This window comes from Gopherus flavomarginatus, chromosome 1, assembly GCF_025201925.1.
Source record: "Gopherus flavomarginatus isolate rGopFla2 chromosome 1, rGopFla2.mat.asm, whole genome shotgun sequence".
Classification (NCBI taxonomy): Eukaryota; Metazoa; Chordata; order Testudines; family Testudinidae; genus Gopherus; species Gopherus flavomarginatus.
The window spans coordinates 159254730-159271186 of NC_066617.1; the positions used below are offsets into that span (position 1 = coordinate 159254730).

At 41.5% G+C, this 16457-nt stretch overlaps 1 protein-coding gene and 1 long non-coding RNA gene across 32 annotated transcripts in view; one reads left to right on the plus strand and one right to left on the minus strand.

The window, feature by feature from the left end:
* CD58 (CD58 molecule) overlaps positions 1-16457 on the plus strand; it is a 69094-nt gene that overhangs the window by 9792 nt on the left and 42845 nt on the right. For 28 of the 29 annotated variants that reach the window (XR_007775157.1, XR_007775153.1, XR_007775149.1 and 25 more), the window contains exon 2: positions 8850-9158. The exons of the other annotated variant lie outside the window; for it this stretch is intronic. Coding sequence is in view for 25 of the 28 variants with exons in the window: in XM_050959518.1 (XP_050815475.1) it covers positions 8850-9158 (309 nt within the window). In the remaining 3 variants the exon portion in view is untranslated. The remainder of the gene's footprint in view (positions 1-8849; positions 9159-16457) is intronic. 29 annotated transcript variants of the gene reach the window in all.
* LOC127055663 (uncharacterized) overlaps positions 4664-16457 on the minus strand; it is a 28848-nt gene continuing 17054 nt past the window's right edge. For 2 of the 3 annotated variants that reach the window (XR_007775520.1, XR_007775521.1), the window contains 3 exons: positions 15515-15598; positions 6803-6958; positions 4664-6523 (listed from right to left, as the gene is read on the minus strand). This is a non-coding gene — a long non-coding RNA (uncharacterized LOC127055663). Of the gene's footprint in view, positions 6524-6802; positions 6959-15124; positions 15190-15514; positions 15599-16457 lie in introns of all 3 variants that reach the window. The other variant, XR_007775522.1, reaches the window with a different exon arrangement.

Consider the following 16457-nt stretch of genomic DNA (forward strand, 5'->3'; position numbering starts at 1 on the left):
CTACTATCATTTTGGAGTGAGCAAAGCGAGCCTCCCAGCCTGGGTTGACAGAATCGGGCTATTGGCACGTGTGCTAGTGTTCTAAAAATAGCTGTATAGATAGCGTTTGAAGCTGTGGCTTCAGATCTGAAGCCCACTCCCCTTCCTAGACTCTAGAGCCCAAGCTCCAGCCTGAGCCACAGCTTAAAAGAGCTGTCTTTATAGCTACAGGCATGAGCCCCGCTAGCCTGAGTCTGTCAGCCTGTCTGCGAGGCTTGGTCGCACTTACTCCAAAATGCAGTGTAGACACACAAGATAGGCAATCAGGTCCTGGGGAGTAGCTATCTGCTTAAATGTTAGCAGCATTGCGGTAGCTGTGCTGGTCCCAGGATAAGACAAGGTGAGTGAGGGAATACTTTTTGTAGGACTGTCTGTTGGTGGAAAGGACAAGATTCTGCATTTCACAGAGCTCCCTCTAGTATGTGGGGAGGGAACTATTACATCAATAATTTCTAATTGATTGTGAATGAATAACAAGTAATAAGGTTGCAATGAGGTGCAGCATCTTACACAGATTTTCTGGGTGGTGAGAGCATGAAGTAGAGTAGGCAGGGCTAAAACTCTCTGGTCATAAAGATACAATGTAATAATGTGAGGGTTTTTAGATCAGTCAGGCCTCTGTTAGAACTTTAATAATGGGTGACTTGAAGTGTAGCTTGTTCTAAGACAAACAAAGGAGATAATAATTTTGGCTTAATTCTGAGTAATAGTTATCACAGAAAGTAGGCAAGGCTGTGGCAATAAGGCTGTGTCCACAGTTTTCTTTGTTTTCCCTGGGGCTAGCACTGGGGTAGCACTTCCAGGGATAGCATCAATGAGAGTGCTAGCGTAGACCAACATTTTAGCCCTTGTGTCGTCTAACATTGCCCAAGTGTCTCGACATCACAGTGGCTAAATGCTGTCAGCTGCCTAGAGCCTTGTCTCACACTGCTAGCGCTGCTGGAGTGGAACCGGTGGTAACAGTGAGAAATTTCAGATTGAAAAATCCATAATGTATGCAAGACCCAACAGTGGTTATGCCCAGAGGGTAGACTAGAGCACTGAGCGTCAGGAAGGGGATTTTTAAAATGAGGGCAGCTCAGAACAACTAGGAAGTAAAGGGTGGAGTTCCAGGGCAAAGGCACAAGAGTTAATCTTATGTTAAAAACTAAAATTTTTAAAAATTTCCTAGATATAAAATTTTAAGCACTTTGCATTCTCAATTTGGATAAAAGCTTTCTCTGCCCTCTATCCAGTCTCCTCTACCATCCCCTACCCCATATCACCCAAGCTCAAATCCCTCCCGCCACACCCCTCCAATTCCACTGAAACTGAAATGGTTTGGGCTGGAAATAGCCCATCATGTAAAAGCCAATGTCTTCGCAAGAGATTTAATGAAAAAATAGTTACTATTCTTATACAGTCCCTAATTTTAATATTTTTTTTAAAAGCAACATTTATTTTCTGTGCTCTCTTTTAAATTGATTTTGTGGTTTACCAGCTCCTGGTTGAAGGCTGGTATGGGACAATGCTCTGCTGACATTTATGGCATTAAATAAATGCTGATAAAAATAGTATTCTACAGAAATTGTCCTAAAACTGCAGTGTCAGCAGGAACTTTTTCTCCTTATTTGTTAGTAAGGCATTTAGCACACTTTGGGCATTGAGACCCTGACCTGACAAATTTTGGCAGGTAGATCTCTGGGGGTGCAGAGAGCCCCTTATCACCAAGGCATACCTCCCCACCACCCAACCACCTCCTGTGGGCTTGCTAAGCATAAAAGCCCAGTTTTTGCATCTCATAAGGTTTGCAGAGCAGGAATCCTCATCTGATTGCCTTTATACACCAATCCAATTTAAACTTTTGGTACTCATTAAAATAAACAGAGAAATTCACAATAAAATTGCTGGTTTTTTTTGAAGACCTGAAGAAGAGCTCTGAGTAAGCCCGAAAGCGTGTTTCTCTCACCAACAGAAGTTGGTCCAATAAAAGTACCTCACCCACCTTGTTTTATTTTTTTTTAAGTTAAAGCCAAAAGTGTGTTTCAATGGTATCTAGATAACATTCCCCCCAAAATTACACATCAGAAAAAAAATCCATCTACACTTCTGTGTGTGTGTGTGTGTGTGTGTGTGTGTGTGTGTGTGTGTGTGTGTGTGTGTGTGTGTGTGTGTGTGTGTGTGTGTGTGTGTGTGTGTGTGTGTGTGTGTGAAGAGAAAAAAATAGCACACTACCACACACATTAGAATAGCGGTTTTCAAACTTTTTGAGCTGAGCCCCTCTCTTTGAGTTACAATTTTGGTTGTGCCCCACCCCCCCCAACCAGACAAAAATGGTGGCCTCAGTGGAGGTTGAGACTGACCCACAGGCTAGGTGGCCTGCTGAGGTGAGTCAGTGGTGGAGGTGGTGCTCCCTCCCTGAGCTGTGCCATGTGGGGTTGGTCTGAGCTGCCTGGTGTCACCACTCCCCTCCTCCCACCCTGAATGTTCTTCTGTGTCCTGTTAGGGGGTGCATCCCACTGTTTGAAAATCTCTGTGTTAGAAGGTCTAGAAAAAGAGTTAGTGGCTTCATTTCATCTGTAATAGAGAAGTTGACCAAGATGGAAAATTTCTACTGATGTATAAACAAATAGAAATGGGCAGTGGTTCTTCTGTGGAAAATTTTGAAATGCTTGATGTAACGTACTGGATGTTAGTAGATCAGTCATTTCTAAAGGGATTTTATGCAACATCTCTGTATTATATGTTGTTTGTCTTTGGAAAGGGGCTGGCAGGAGTGAGTGGCCGGTCTTATCCCCTCTCCCTTTAAGGATGAAAGAGGCAGTGGGAGGTGGAGGGCAGAAGTGGGAGATCTCTGAGGGTGAATAGAGATTTCCCAGCTAGTATCAGTGCTTCTATATCCTGGGAAATTTCCCAAAATCTGGGAATTTTCATTCAAAACATTTTACTCAAAAATTCCCAGGTTTGGGGAAATTTCCCAGGATATAGAAGCACTGTAAAAAACTTTATCTGGGAATTTTTTGCCAGATTTGGGAAATTTTTAGTGCTAGGTTGAGAAACGTTGGCATCACGATATAGAAGCACTGGTAGGATGCCATCTTCCCCAGCTTGGTCCTGTTGCTAATTCAGCCACTGGCAGGAAAAGTTGGAAGCCCCAGACACTCCCTCTGTCCCTCCCCATTCAGATTCCCCTGCCTGGTGAGTCTTTCTTTCACCAGCCAAGGAGAAGAAGGAGCTGTGAGGAGAGCTGAGCTCCTGAAGGCCAAGGAAGGGCCATGGAGAGAAACTGTCCCTCTGCTTTTAGTCTCTCTCTCCCCACCCCACCCCCATTCTCTCCCTTTACTTTAATAGGTCTCAAGGTGGAGAAGGAAGTTGCATGGCGGGGATGGACTCAGGACAAAAGGAGAGCTGGCAAATACAATTTACTGAGCTTTTCCCTACCCTTTGTCTGTATTGTCTGCTTAAATTATAACTCTTCAGGGCCGTAAGCGTCTACTATGCTGTGGGCATGTCTACATCACAAACTTAGGTCGACATACAGCCACCACAGTAATAAATGACTGTAGTTTTTCATGTCCAATCTATCCCCCTTCGTCGGTGGTCTGTGTCCTCATCAGGAGCACTTTCACTGACTTGAGGGTCTGTGTGGGTGGCTGAGAGCTTGCGCTCTCAGCTCCCCAGCAGCCAGACTCCAGGTGGTTAGCTCCATGGCAAGCTGAGAGCCTGGGCAGTAGCCGGGCTCACAACTGGAACCTCCATCCACCCTGGGTGACAGCTCGAACTGTGAGCCTGGCACAGAGTTCACAGCACAGCATTTACCAGCCTTTCTTGTCAATATCACAGCTGCAGCTGTGAGCCCCCTGCTGAAGAGGGGAGCTATGAAATTGACAAGAATGACAGCCAACAGTGGATGCAAGTAATGTGGTGTCTACATGGACTCTGTGTTGCCCTGACTCCCTGACTACACCTACATAAGCACTACACCTCTTGTGGAGGTGGAGTTATGTCGGTGTAGTAGAGCACTTACATGGGCAGGAGCAAGGCTGTAGTGTGTTCACTGCCATAATTAGGTTGATGTAAGATGACTTGGTTGAATGAACATTTTGACTCAGTGGTCAGCATTGGTCCTTGAAAACAAATAGGATGTGAAAACCATATGAAGGGGATGGAGAAAAATATGGGAAATGTTATAATGGCATGAGATTAATCAATGGCATATACTCTACCTGTGTTCCGAGTTAGTCACCTCGTCTTAAAAAGGCCATAGGGGCAGGGTGGATTTGACTGAATCAGGAAGACTCAATTTAGTCATGGATTTATACATAAAAGTGCATTCGTAAAAATGTTATAACCGTAATACATATTCTTCACAACTCCAAGATAGATGTAGGTTTCATTTTTAGAAGGTACACACTATACATTTTTAAAGTGATTTATTTTGAAAACTTTTCAGATTAGTTTTACAGCTATATAAGAAAATGAATGATTGTTTGATTATTTCATTTACCAAAGGTAATTGAAGCAGATATTTATGAACTCATTGGGAGGTGAACTATCTCCAATTCAACAGATTAATCATTAATATTTGGAAGATTTTCTTGCCATGCTGTATTAGGAGGAGAACATCACCAGACAGACATGTAAATTGTTTTATTTAACTAAAAACAACCACCTTATAAATTCTGGATTTTTTTTCTTCAAAAGCAGACATATAATAATGTAACAAAACAAGCATATGAATTTTTGAATGTAGTTAAACATTCAAGTTTTTTAAAATCAGGTTTGTTTTTGTTAATTTAAAATAGTTAAATGAAATTAAAAAAAGTATTAAATCTCTTATGTCAGCTAGGTCAACATGAGAAACTTAAAATATTGGCTTCTGCAGCTAACTTAGTTGTCTTCACCTTCATTTTCCTGTTTGTTCATAATCTGGAAAAGAAAAACAGGCTTTCCTGCTTTTTCAGGTCCCAACCGATTTCTCCATTTGGAATGAATTAGTCCAAAGGAAGAAAATATTCTTTCTAAACCGTCTGAAGAAGCTACTGCTGTTAAAAGTGAGATTATCACTTCAACAGTCTCTGAATCCAAGTGCTTAAGTGACATCCACCAGTTTACTGGTGTAACTTTCTTTAAAACGTCATCAGCAAACATATATTTCTTGAATGGTTCACCATTAGCTCTGAAGATTATTAGTATGGAGGGATCATTGCTGGATGTCCATATCACAGTCAACTCCTCTTCTTCAGCAGTTAAGGTTTGACCCCGGTACTGAGTATTGAGAATATTTGCAAGAAAATGAGCTGGAGATAGTGCTTGTCTTATTCGGTTTTTTAATGCTTGTAATTTAACTCTGTCATTGCATATTTCTCTTTTTAAGGTCTCACTCAGTTCCTTCCAAATTTCAACAGTGTCGGCAATAAAAAAGCTATTTTCCTGCATTTTGTTCAAGTCTACAGAAATAGGCTTCAGGGTACTCAGCATGTGTTTAACATTTCTCTTATGCCCAATGTTGAGAACTTTGTCTGTGACAGTGCCATCAATTTTTTCACTATTTTGTTCACAAACTCATCAGATTAGGCCAGTTCTTGATATAGTGCTCAAAACAGTCCACTACTGAGTTCCATCACACGTCTTGTGGGAGAGTTAGCTTGGCGTCGCCCACTTTTTTCAGGGCAACTGCTGCAAAGTGGTTGTTACGGAAGAATTTTGCAATTTCAACAACATTAGCCTTTATTTCTGGAACACTGAAGTCTTTGGTTTGGAGGTGCATCAAATGAGCACTGCCAACTGTATGTTGTTAGCTTGGGACTCTCTTCACACGCTCCTAAATAATTTCTTCTCATCTTGGATACATTTGCAGCATTGTCTGTGACCAAGCTGCATACTAGACATTTTGAAGTTTTTTTCACAGTTTGTTATAGCTTTTACTGCTACTTCTTGTAAGTATTCTGCTGTGTGTGCATTTCCTGATCTATCAATTGTTTCTGTAAGGAAGACATTCCCTTCTTCTGTTGTCACCACAAGCACGTACAACAGGATCATTGTGGACATTGCTTCACCCATCAAGGCTCAGGTTAACAATTTTACCCTCTAGACCTTTTGCACACTGCTCAATTTCGCTTTCATACACTTTATCCAGCAATTTGCCTGTGACATCTGCTCTGTTGGGTGGACTGTATCTTGGTCTTAATGACTGAACCGTGTTAATGAAGTGTGAGTTCTCAATCATACGGAAAGGAAAGTTTGTTGCATAAACAAACTGGGCAATTTTTTCATCAATTATCTCTTTGTAATCTCCTGGTTCTTATCACAAACTTATCTATGGTTGTTTCTGGATGATGGACTTTTTTTTCTTTTTGCTACAGGTGATATATACTGTGGCTGTGTGACATACATGATGTAACTGAAACACTATCATTGGCAGATAACTCTGAAACTATAGAAAATTATGGTGATCTTGAAGGTGGATAGTCTTCAGAATGCTGTATGTTGAGGATGGATCCCTCTAAACAAAATAAATCATTGCAGCTATTTAGTTATTATTACCATAGCGTTCATTTAGTATTACTCATTGCATTCATTGCACTCAGTACTACTTTAAAGATGAAATTGTAAAAGAAAGATTTACGTATTTCAGCTATTTTTTATCACAACTGCATCTAAAATGATAGGACCATAGAGTAACAACTATATTTTTTGCTCAGACATGAGAATTCAAGAATAGTCCAGAAAGAAGACAGGCAGTCTTTAAGAAAGAAGTATGAAATAAAAAAAGTTTACCAACCCGAAGATCCTGCATGTTCAGACCTGTTCCTTTCATCATCTTCAACGCAGCTTCCTCCTGAGAAGGAACACTTCTTATGATGATGTTTCTTTTAAGCAGCTAGGGCTTGCAATCCTTTGTTGCACTGTTTGCATTTTGCATGCATGCCTGTCTTACCTATGAGTAGAGGAACTTCATTAAAATATTCCCAAACTGGGTCTCTTTTACGGCTTGCTGCCATTATAGGTTTTCCCTTCTAGTGAGAGAATGCCATGGTAGACCTACAATCAATGATGGCTATGCTCAGAAAGACCTCAGTACTTCTGGAATATGCTGCTCAAACAATTTGACTTTTGTTTCTACTCCCTTCCTTCTCATATTTATCTCCAGACTTCTCCTTGTCCAGATCTATTCTGCCCCCAACAATCTTCTGTTCACTGAACTTTTTGAAACTTTGCACTTTTAGAGGGATTGACTGTCTACACAAATTTGCAGAGGAACAATAGGGTTGAGGTCTGTTATTTCTCACCTCTGTATATTTATTTATGTATCAAATTTTTTTTTTTTTTTTTTTTTTGCTGTTAACAAGCATATTATCTCTGGAGACACAAATCCACAGTTTGAGAACTGCAAAACAAAGCATCTCTGATGGTATCTTCTAGTCTGAGGACTGAGTTCCATTGGGTAGATAGAAAGATTAACCTAAACAATCTGTACAGAAGCCCCCAGAATGCCATAAGATTGTGTCCCTAATCCATGAACTATTGGAACTCATTTACCAAACTTTTCTTAAACATTACATGAATGTATTGTCTCATACTACAGATTTAGAATTTATAATCCTTGTTCCATGATGAGGTATCTGAGCTATAATGTATCTTAATTACAACTGTCTTTAGACAGTTTTTTTCTTTTAAAAGCATTTTTATCAAAAAAATCTGATTTAAATAAAAAAAATTGATTTAAAAAAAATCATTGATTTTTATCCACCCTGCATAGCGGAAATATGAGGCATAGAGAAGGGAAACAGAAATGCACAGGCAAACCAACTACCAGAACCATGATTGTCTGCCAGAACTGAGCATTGAGAGGGTCCTCTCCAGGCTGTCTCCCATTCCTTGCCTTTCACAGTAGCCAGCCCATGGGACATGGCATGGAAAGGGCTTATGGAGTTTTGGCAGTAATGCTATGGGCAGAAGGGGTGGGGAGAGCTGGGGGTATGCTACGCTTAAAGATGTTGTCCTCCGCAGAATTCTAAGATTCGGAGTCACTTGTTCTAACCATAATCGCAGTTAAAGGGGAAACTTCCCCATTGTGCACTGGGAGTCTTAAATAAATGTTACTTGGTTACAATAGAGCCTCATTTAGATCTTGAAGTCAACGACAAAACTCCTGTTGACTACAGTGGAGCAGGATCAAGTCCTTGATGCACATAGGACTTGAATGTAGTATCAACATTTATATAGACATATGCTATTGCGGTACTCCTGTGACCCTAGTAGTCAGTGCTACTGTCACAGGTGGGGGAAGAGGAAGAGATAAACATGTAGCTATTGCTGAGCATGCTTCAGCCAGGTGCTGAGCAGGACTTTCCCTGCAATTGCTGCTGTGTACTTGGGCCAGAGAAGGCCAGATCTAGGTACTGGAACTGAGAGCAGGGGTCTCTTCTGTGCTCTCAGTGCCCCCTTGTTGGCACCCAGGAAGCATGGAGGAGTAAGATGCTGGATTTGAGTGTAGAAGGGTGAAGAGCTGAACTGTCTGTCTGTCTTTAGAAGAGTAGATTGGTACAAGAAGCTGAGGGGACTGAAGGCTGGCTGCAGAGGAGACTGGGAGTTGGGGAGGAAAATGGAGACCGTCTCGTAATGCATCTTCACAAGGAGGCTGAATTAAGATGGCCTGGGCAACCTTAATTTGAGGACTTCCTAACTTTTGTGTGCCTGACTTTGCAGTCTTAATGTTCTTTTACCATCATTTGTGTTTGTAATATTATATATAATGGATACAGAATGACTCGAACAATAGTTTAGATAACTGTGACTGATTAAATGTATTTTCTTTTTTGACATAGTATGCACCCAGTCTCAAGAGCAAGAGTCTGTGTTTGCCATTGTGGGAGAAGATTTTACTTTTTCACCAAAAGTTAATGGAACTATAAGAGAAATTACCTGGATGAAAAGAAAAAATAAAGTGGCTGAATGGGAGCGTGATGAGTTACCTATATATTTTAGTTTAAGAGAGAGAGGAGAGCTTGAGACGTCTTCTGGCAATTTTACCATCAAAAAGTTAAACACTGATGATGCTGTAGAGTATGAGGCACAAGTTCTGCCTATTCTTGATGACCAGCTCCAATATACAAAATTTGTACTTGAAGTATTGGGTAAGTAGTGGGTAAGCAGCAAAAACAAATTTGCAACTGTTAACTTTTCACTTTAAGGAGACAACTGCAAACTATCATAATGCGAAGGAAAGATAAGAAGAATAGTAGGAGGCCAATGTGGCTCCAGCAGGAGCTCTTTAATTACCTGAAAAATCAAAAAAAGAATCCTACAAGAAGAGGTAACTTTGACAAACTGCTAAGGAGGAGTACTAAAGAATAGCATAAGCATGTAGGGACAAAATTAGAAAGGCTAAGACACAGAATGAATTATACCTAGCAAGGGACATAAAAGGCAATAAGAGGTTCTTGAAATAGACAAACAAAAGTGTTTCTCTTGCTCCTAATGTAGGTCCTCTTATTCTTGGGGGAATTCTGCAACAAAAAAGTAAATTCTTCCTATTTTAGTTGTCCTGATAACAAAATCACGCCAGTTTCAATTATTTTGGTAATTTTATTTCAAGATACCTGTCTGCAAGTATGTTTGTAACAATATAGATGACAAAAAAGATTCAGATGTTTTTTAACAAACAGATTCCTTCCTAGGCATATTAATACAGATCTTTGAGTAATAATACATTTAAACTACAATACAGAAACTTATTTCCCTCACCCCTTAGAAGCAGTGCAAGGCTCGGAGTCAGGTGTGACAGAGGAGTTGAGGGGGAGGGAAGTAATTGCTGGGAAGGAGTCTGGGTATGACCTTGGAGGGTCATTGGGTGTGAGAAGTATGGAACATGGTTCTTTTTTCTCTGTGTGTGTGTGTGTGTGTGTGTGTGTGTGTGTGTGTGTGTGTGTGTGTGTGTGTGTGTGTGTGTGTGTGTGTGTGTGTGTGTGTAAATTGTTAGGGAGCCTCTCCCATACAGAGTCTGGCTGACCCCTAACCACTCTCATTCAGTCAGACATAACTGCCCCCATCCCCATGTGTCCTTGCACCTTCCTGTTCCCATGTTTCCCTGCACCTGCACTCAGCCGCCCTCCTCCCCATGTGGCCTTGTTGCCCCCACTTGCCCTTCTGAACCCCAGTCTGTGACCCTTCAGTAATCCCATATGCCTCACACTGTCTGTCCTCTCTCCCATCCCATGCCTCCTGACCTGGCCCCATGGGCAGGGCGCTGTGAGGAATGCAGCCTCTTCTCTTCCCTATCCTGCTTGGGAGCGGTTGCTCTCTGCTCTAGCACCCCACCAACCCCTGATGGGCGAAAGGCATAACTGCAGCACCTCTCCGACAGAATGTGTTTTCTGCAGAGGAAAAAAAGCTTCTGCGCGTGGGATGAATTCTGCACATGTATAGTGACACAGAATTCCCCCAGGAGTAGTCATCTATTTAGCATGAAAGGAGAGCTAATAATTAATGACATCAAAAAGGCCAAGGTGTTTAATGCCTATTTTGCTTCAGTCTTCACTAAAAAGGTTGGTGACCAGCTACTCAACACAATTAATATTAACAGCAAGGGAAAAGGAATGCAAGCCAAAATAAGGAAAGAACAGATTAAAGAATATTTAAACAAGTTATATGCATTCAAGACAGGGCCTGACAAAATTCATCGTAGGGTACTTGAAGGAACTAGCTGAAGAAATCTTGGAAACGTTAGCAATAATCTTTGAGAACTCTTAGAAGATGAGTTAAGTTGTGGAGGAGTGAAGAAGTGTAAACTTAGTGCCTATCTTTAAAAAAAGGAATAATGAGGACCTGGGGAATGATAGACCAGTCGTCCTAACTTTGATACATGGAAAGATATACTAGAACAAATTATGAAACAATCAGTAACTGAAACTGTACTATAGTATCTCTATAGATTGAAGTTCCGTTCTTGAATAATAAGTGTATAGCAGTAGGAATATGCTATCAACCACACAAAATGACTGTTTCTTGGAGCAGCTTGTTCTGGAACCTACAAAGGAAGAGGCAATTCTTGATTTAATCCTAACTGGAACACAGGCTTTGATCCAAGAGGTGAACATAGCTGACGTGCTCAGTAACATAAGCATAATGTACTTAAATCTAACATCCTTGTGTGTGTGTGTAGGGGGGGGGAAATACCAAAGAAACCAACCAGAATGGCATTAAAAAAGGAGTACTATACAAAATGAGGAAGCTAGTTAAAAGGAAATTAAAAAGAAAAGTCACAAGGTGTGAAATGCCTGCAAACTGCACGGATACTATTTAAAAACACCATAAGAGAGGTTCAAACTAAATGTATACCCCAAATAAAAAAAAATTGTGAGAGGACCAAAAAATGCCACTAAGGTTTAACAGAGTAAAAGAGCAGTTAGAGGCAAAAACGTATTCTTTAAGAATTGGAAGTCAAATCCTAGGGAGGAAAATAGAAAGAATTAATAAACTCTGGCAGGTCAGATGTAAAAGTGTAATAAGGCAGGTGTAGAAAGAATTTAGAGCAACTAGCTAAAGACACAAACTAAGAGCAAAAAATTTAAGTACCTCAGAAGCAGGAAACCTGCCAAACAGTCAGTGGGGCCACTGAACAATCAAGGTGCTAAAGGAGCATTTGAGGAAGATAAGTCCACTGCAGAGAAGCTAAATGAATTCTTTGCCTCAGTATTCACTGCGGAGGGGGAGAGGGAGATTCCCACACAAGCCATTCTTTTAAGGTGACAAATCTGAGGAACTGTTCCAGATTGAGGTGTCAATAGAGGTGGTTTTGGAACAAACTAATAAATTAAACCTAGTAAGTTACCAGGACCAGATGGTGCTCACCTGTCATAGAATCACCTACCACCGGACTGTCACCTCTTCCAGGTTTCTCTGGAGATTAGCTTGAGGTCGATGCCCCTGTCAGTTGTCCTGCACCCCCTCATTCCTTCTCTGCAGTCCTCCTGCAGCCCCCTTGCAGCATCAGGAACCACTGTCTGTGTTTCCCCCCTTCTGGAGCAGGTTTAGCTCCTCAGTAGTCCAGCCACTTCTCCAGTGGCAACTGTGGTCACTTATCCTGCCACTTCCCCAGTGGCAAGTGGGGGGCACCCAGACCTGACCATTACTCTGGATGCCAGTCCAGTGACCATGTGGATTGCAGCCTCCTGCTACACCCTTTTGACTCTATCGGTGCATTTCCCTGAGCTGCTTCCCTGCGGCCACAGCACCCTCCTCAGTTGCAGTACCCGGTCTGGAGCTCCTTCTCTTCTCCCCAGGTTCCTGCCTGCATTACTCTGATCCAAGGTGCTACAGGGTTGCAGCCTGTTCCAGGCAGCTACTGACTCTGCTCTGCCTGAGGCTCTTCTTATATGGGGCTGCTGGGCCCTGACTGGCTGCTCCTCACAGCCCCTCTCCTATTAGCTGCTTTTCAGGCAGCCTCTCTACATCCGTATTAATCCCTTCCTGCCAAGTGTAGGGCGGATGCCCATCACATCACCCAAGAGTTCTGAAGGAATTCAAATATGAAATTGCAGAACTACTAACAGTAGTATGTAGCCTATTGCTTAAATTATCCTGTGTACCAGATGACTAGAGGGAAGCTAATGTAATGCCTATTTTTAAAAAAGGCTCCAGAGGTAATCCTGACAATTACAGGCCAGTAAGAACAAAATTTTCAGACACACAAATGAACATGATATTTTGGGGAAGCGGCAACACGGCTTTTGTTAAGGGAAATCATGCCTCACCAATCTATTAGAATTCTCTGAGGGGGTCAACAAGCAGATGGACAAGAGTGATCCAATCAGTATAGTGTACCTGGACTTTCAGAAAGCCTTTGAGAAGGTCCCTCATCAGAGGCTTTTAAGCAAACTACGCTGTCATAGAATAAGAGGGAAGGCTCTCTCATGAAGGTCCATACTTCTGGAAAGACGAGCACAAATTGGAGGGAGTCTACAAGATAGCAATAAAAAATATCAAAGGTTTAGAAAACCTGACCTATGAAGAAAGGTTAAAATCATGCTTAGTTTTGAGAAAAGACTGAGGGGAGCCCTGATAAGTCATCAAATATGTTAAGGGCTGTTATAAAGAGGATGGTGTTCAATTGTTTTCCATGTCCGCTTAAGGTGGGACAAGAAGTAATGGGCTTAATCTGCAGCAAGGGAGATTTAGGTTAGATATTAGAAAAAAATTATAATTATAAAGGTGGATAAGTTCTGGAATAGGTTTCCAAGGGAGGTTGTAGAATCTCCATTGCTGGAGGTTTTACAGAACGGGTTGGGCCAACACTTGTCAGCAATAGTCTAGGTGTACTTGGTCCTACCTCAGAGCTGGAAACTAGACTTGGTGATTTCTTGAAGTCCCTTCCAGCCCTATATTTCTTTGATTCTCTGAGAAGTAGAGGGGCAACAATATTTATTGGTTTGTCAAGAGAAAGAGAATTGCTCAAATATCTGAAGAAGGGAGGGTGTGCTAATTGAAGTAGCAGACTGAGAGACAGAACTCAAGAGATTCAATTTCCAGCTTTGCCATTGACACACTGTGCCATCGCGACAAGTCACTGAGGCCCAAATTTCCAAAAACAGCCTCTTATTTTATGTGCCTTAATTTTTGGATTCCTATTTCTAGACTACTTGGGTCTGACTTCTAGAGGTCCTGAGGAACCACAGCTCCCATTGACTTCATCAGGAGCTGTAAGTGCTCAGCACTGCTGAAAATCAGGCCCAAGTAGTCTAGAAATGAACACTGGAAAATGGAGGCAAACAAATTCAAGGCCTCTTTTGGAAATTTAACCTTTAATCTCTTTGTTCTTCAGTTTTCCCCTGTGTAAAAAGGAGTTTAACACCGACCTCAGAGAGTGGGTTTGAGAATTAATCGTTTGTAAATCTCCATAAAGATGAAGGATCCACACAAAGTATTATTATTCATAGCGTAAGGAGGTTTAAGACCAACAGGGACCATTAGATCATCTAATCTGACCTCCTGTATGTCACAGGCCAGAGAATTTCAGCCAGTTACCCCTGTATTGAACCCAATAACTTGTGTTTGTCTAAAGCATAACTCCCTGAAATGCGTCCAGTCTTGATCTGAAGAGATCAAACGACACATGATCCACCACTCCCCTTCATAATTTGTTCCTAAATAAGTCACCCATTGTGAAATGATATATAACAGAAAGTCTGAAAATCTTAAAAATGAAAAAAAAAAATTAAAAATCAAGAAAACTTATCAGTAGCAAAAACACTGTAATAATCCAAACCCATGGAAAAGGTGAAAGTGTCAGTCTATTATCTCCAGCAGATTCATGTCTTTATGTTGTAATGAGGTACAGCAATGGGTCTACGGAACAAAATTCACTTTGAAGAAAACAAGCTCCTCACCTTATGTTCGTTATTTAGTTGCAAGGCTGTTAGTTCAGCTAACTAGGCTAAGCATGGGCCATATACAGGGCACGGCATTTTCTGAACAAAAACTAATATTTCACTGGTATTTGTGTTACAGTTAAGTAAGACTAAGGACCAACTGAAAAGCAGTCCTCATGAACCCTGCTGGCCTGTGCAGCCATGGCCGTTGCTTCTGGTTTAGAGGAGGGGTACACCTATGTTAACGGAGGCTATGGCATAAGAAGATGCTTTCCGCCCAAGAGCAGATTCAGTGGGACAAATTCAGAGGCTATGTGTTGTTAAGATATAGGCCAGTAAGAGGGGAGTGTAACTGAGCCTGGGGGAGTGTAAAGTAGTAAACCTTGCAGACGCAGGGGCTGGAAGATAGAAGTATTGCAGGAAAAACAACTAACAGGAGGGTGTCAGAAGGTGTATGTAAATGTAACCCCTCTCCCCCACCACACACTTCAACTTGTGTCATGTCCGCTCCTCCCGCAAGTGTGTAAATTACCTACACCCTTGTAGCCTCCTTACACCCATTTCCTGGTGTGTAACTTGTACCACTTTCTACAGTATCTCTGAATTTGACCCATAAGCTTTTCATTTCTTGTTTTCCCATCTGTCTGTTATCTATAGCTCTGTCATAATTTTTGTTGCAAAAAATAATCTGTTTCAAATTGCTGGCTGCTGGGCCCAGAAAAGTTACTTATTACCTTTGTATCGAGTGGGTTGAGTTTCATAATCAGGCAGTCTTGACTGAGACACCCTGTCACTGGCGCTGGAGAGAGGTGTGACCAAAAGTGAAAGCAATTCCTCTTGTGATTAACTTGCCAAGAAATCTGTTTCTGTGATTGCTGATTTCTCACTTGCTCCATTTGTGCAGTCTGCTGCTAGGACATCCTCACAACAGTGACTGCCAGCGTTTTGAGCACTGCTGGTCATAAAGTGCTCCCACCCTGCTTTTTTTATGGTAGCTGTCTAGAAAGTGATTGAACTGCCCGTGGGGTTTGTTTTTTTTTAATTTAAAGTCCTGAGTGATTTTAGCTCTGACTGTATTCAAGATCACTTCCTTGATGCATCTACTGATGAGTATTTGTACTCACATACGCAACCTGATTTTTTCAGTCCCACTATTGTGACTTAGGTCGGTGGTGATCACACCTTTGCTGTTGTAGTGAATCCTTACCCTGTGGACAAGAAACAAACTGAGCCAGTTTGTGATCTCAGATACACAGGGGAAAATCTGTAGCAACTAAGCAGAAGTTACTGGAATTGCTCTGAATTACAGTGATGTGACTGAGACAGAAATTGGCTGGATTTAATAAATAAATCATACACACATGCACCTGAAGACCTTGGTTCATCAAGTCCATTTGAACTAAAGAAAGTTTATCTAGATGCTCGTAGCAGTCGATCCCCTATCCTTTTTGTGGACCCAGGCACCAGAGGGCAGCAGCAGCAGCAGCACTCTCACACTTTTGTACCTGCCGTTCTCAGCTGCATGCTTAAAATGGTGGGTGCCACATTTTGTGTTTTGTTCTGATGGTGCTATTCCAGCATTTAAAAAAAAAAAAGTTTATAAAAATAGTATTCGATCATTAGCATCCGAGAACTGCAGAGGTGTTTTCTCCTTATTGGTTAGTAAAATACTTTGCACACTTTGGGCCTGGAGGCCCATATCCTGCAAGTTCTGTGCAGGTGGTTCTCTATAGCTTTGCAAAGCTCATTGACTTTAGTGTCTGCTATGCAGATGCAGGGGTTCTCCTCCAAGGATCAACTTACAGAATTGAGGCCAGTAGAGGTAATAATTTATAATAATAGTAATTTCTAATGTAAGATGTCTTGGACCTATGCTATATACCATTACTATAGAATGTTGTCGTACTTTTTCATTAGGGAAGCAGGGCAGAGAAGCAGAGTCTCACCTTAGTCCTTTAAAGAGTGGAGGGTTGATCCATCGAGGCCTCCCTACAAAAGAATTCCTATGGAAATCATTGGGAATGCTGCACAGTACAGGAGATTGCACATTCCACAGGTTGGAAACAC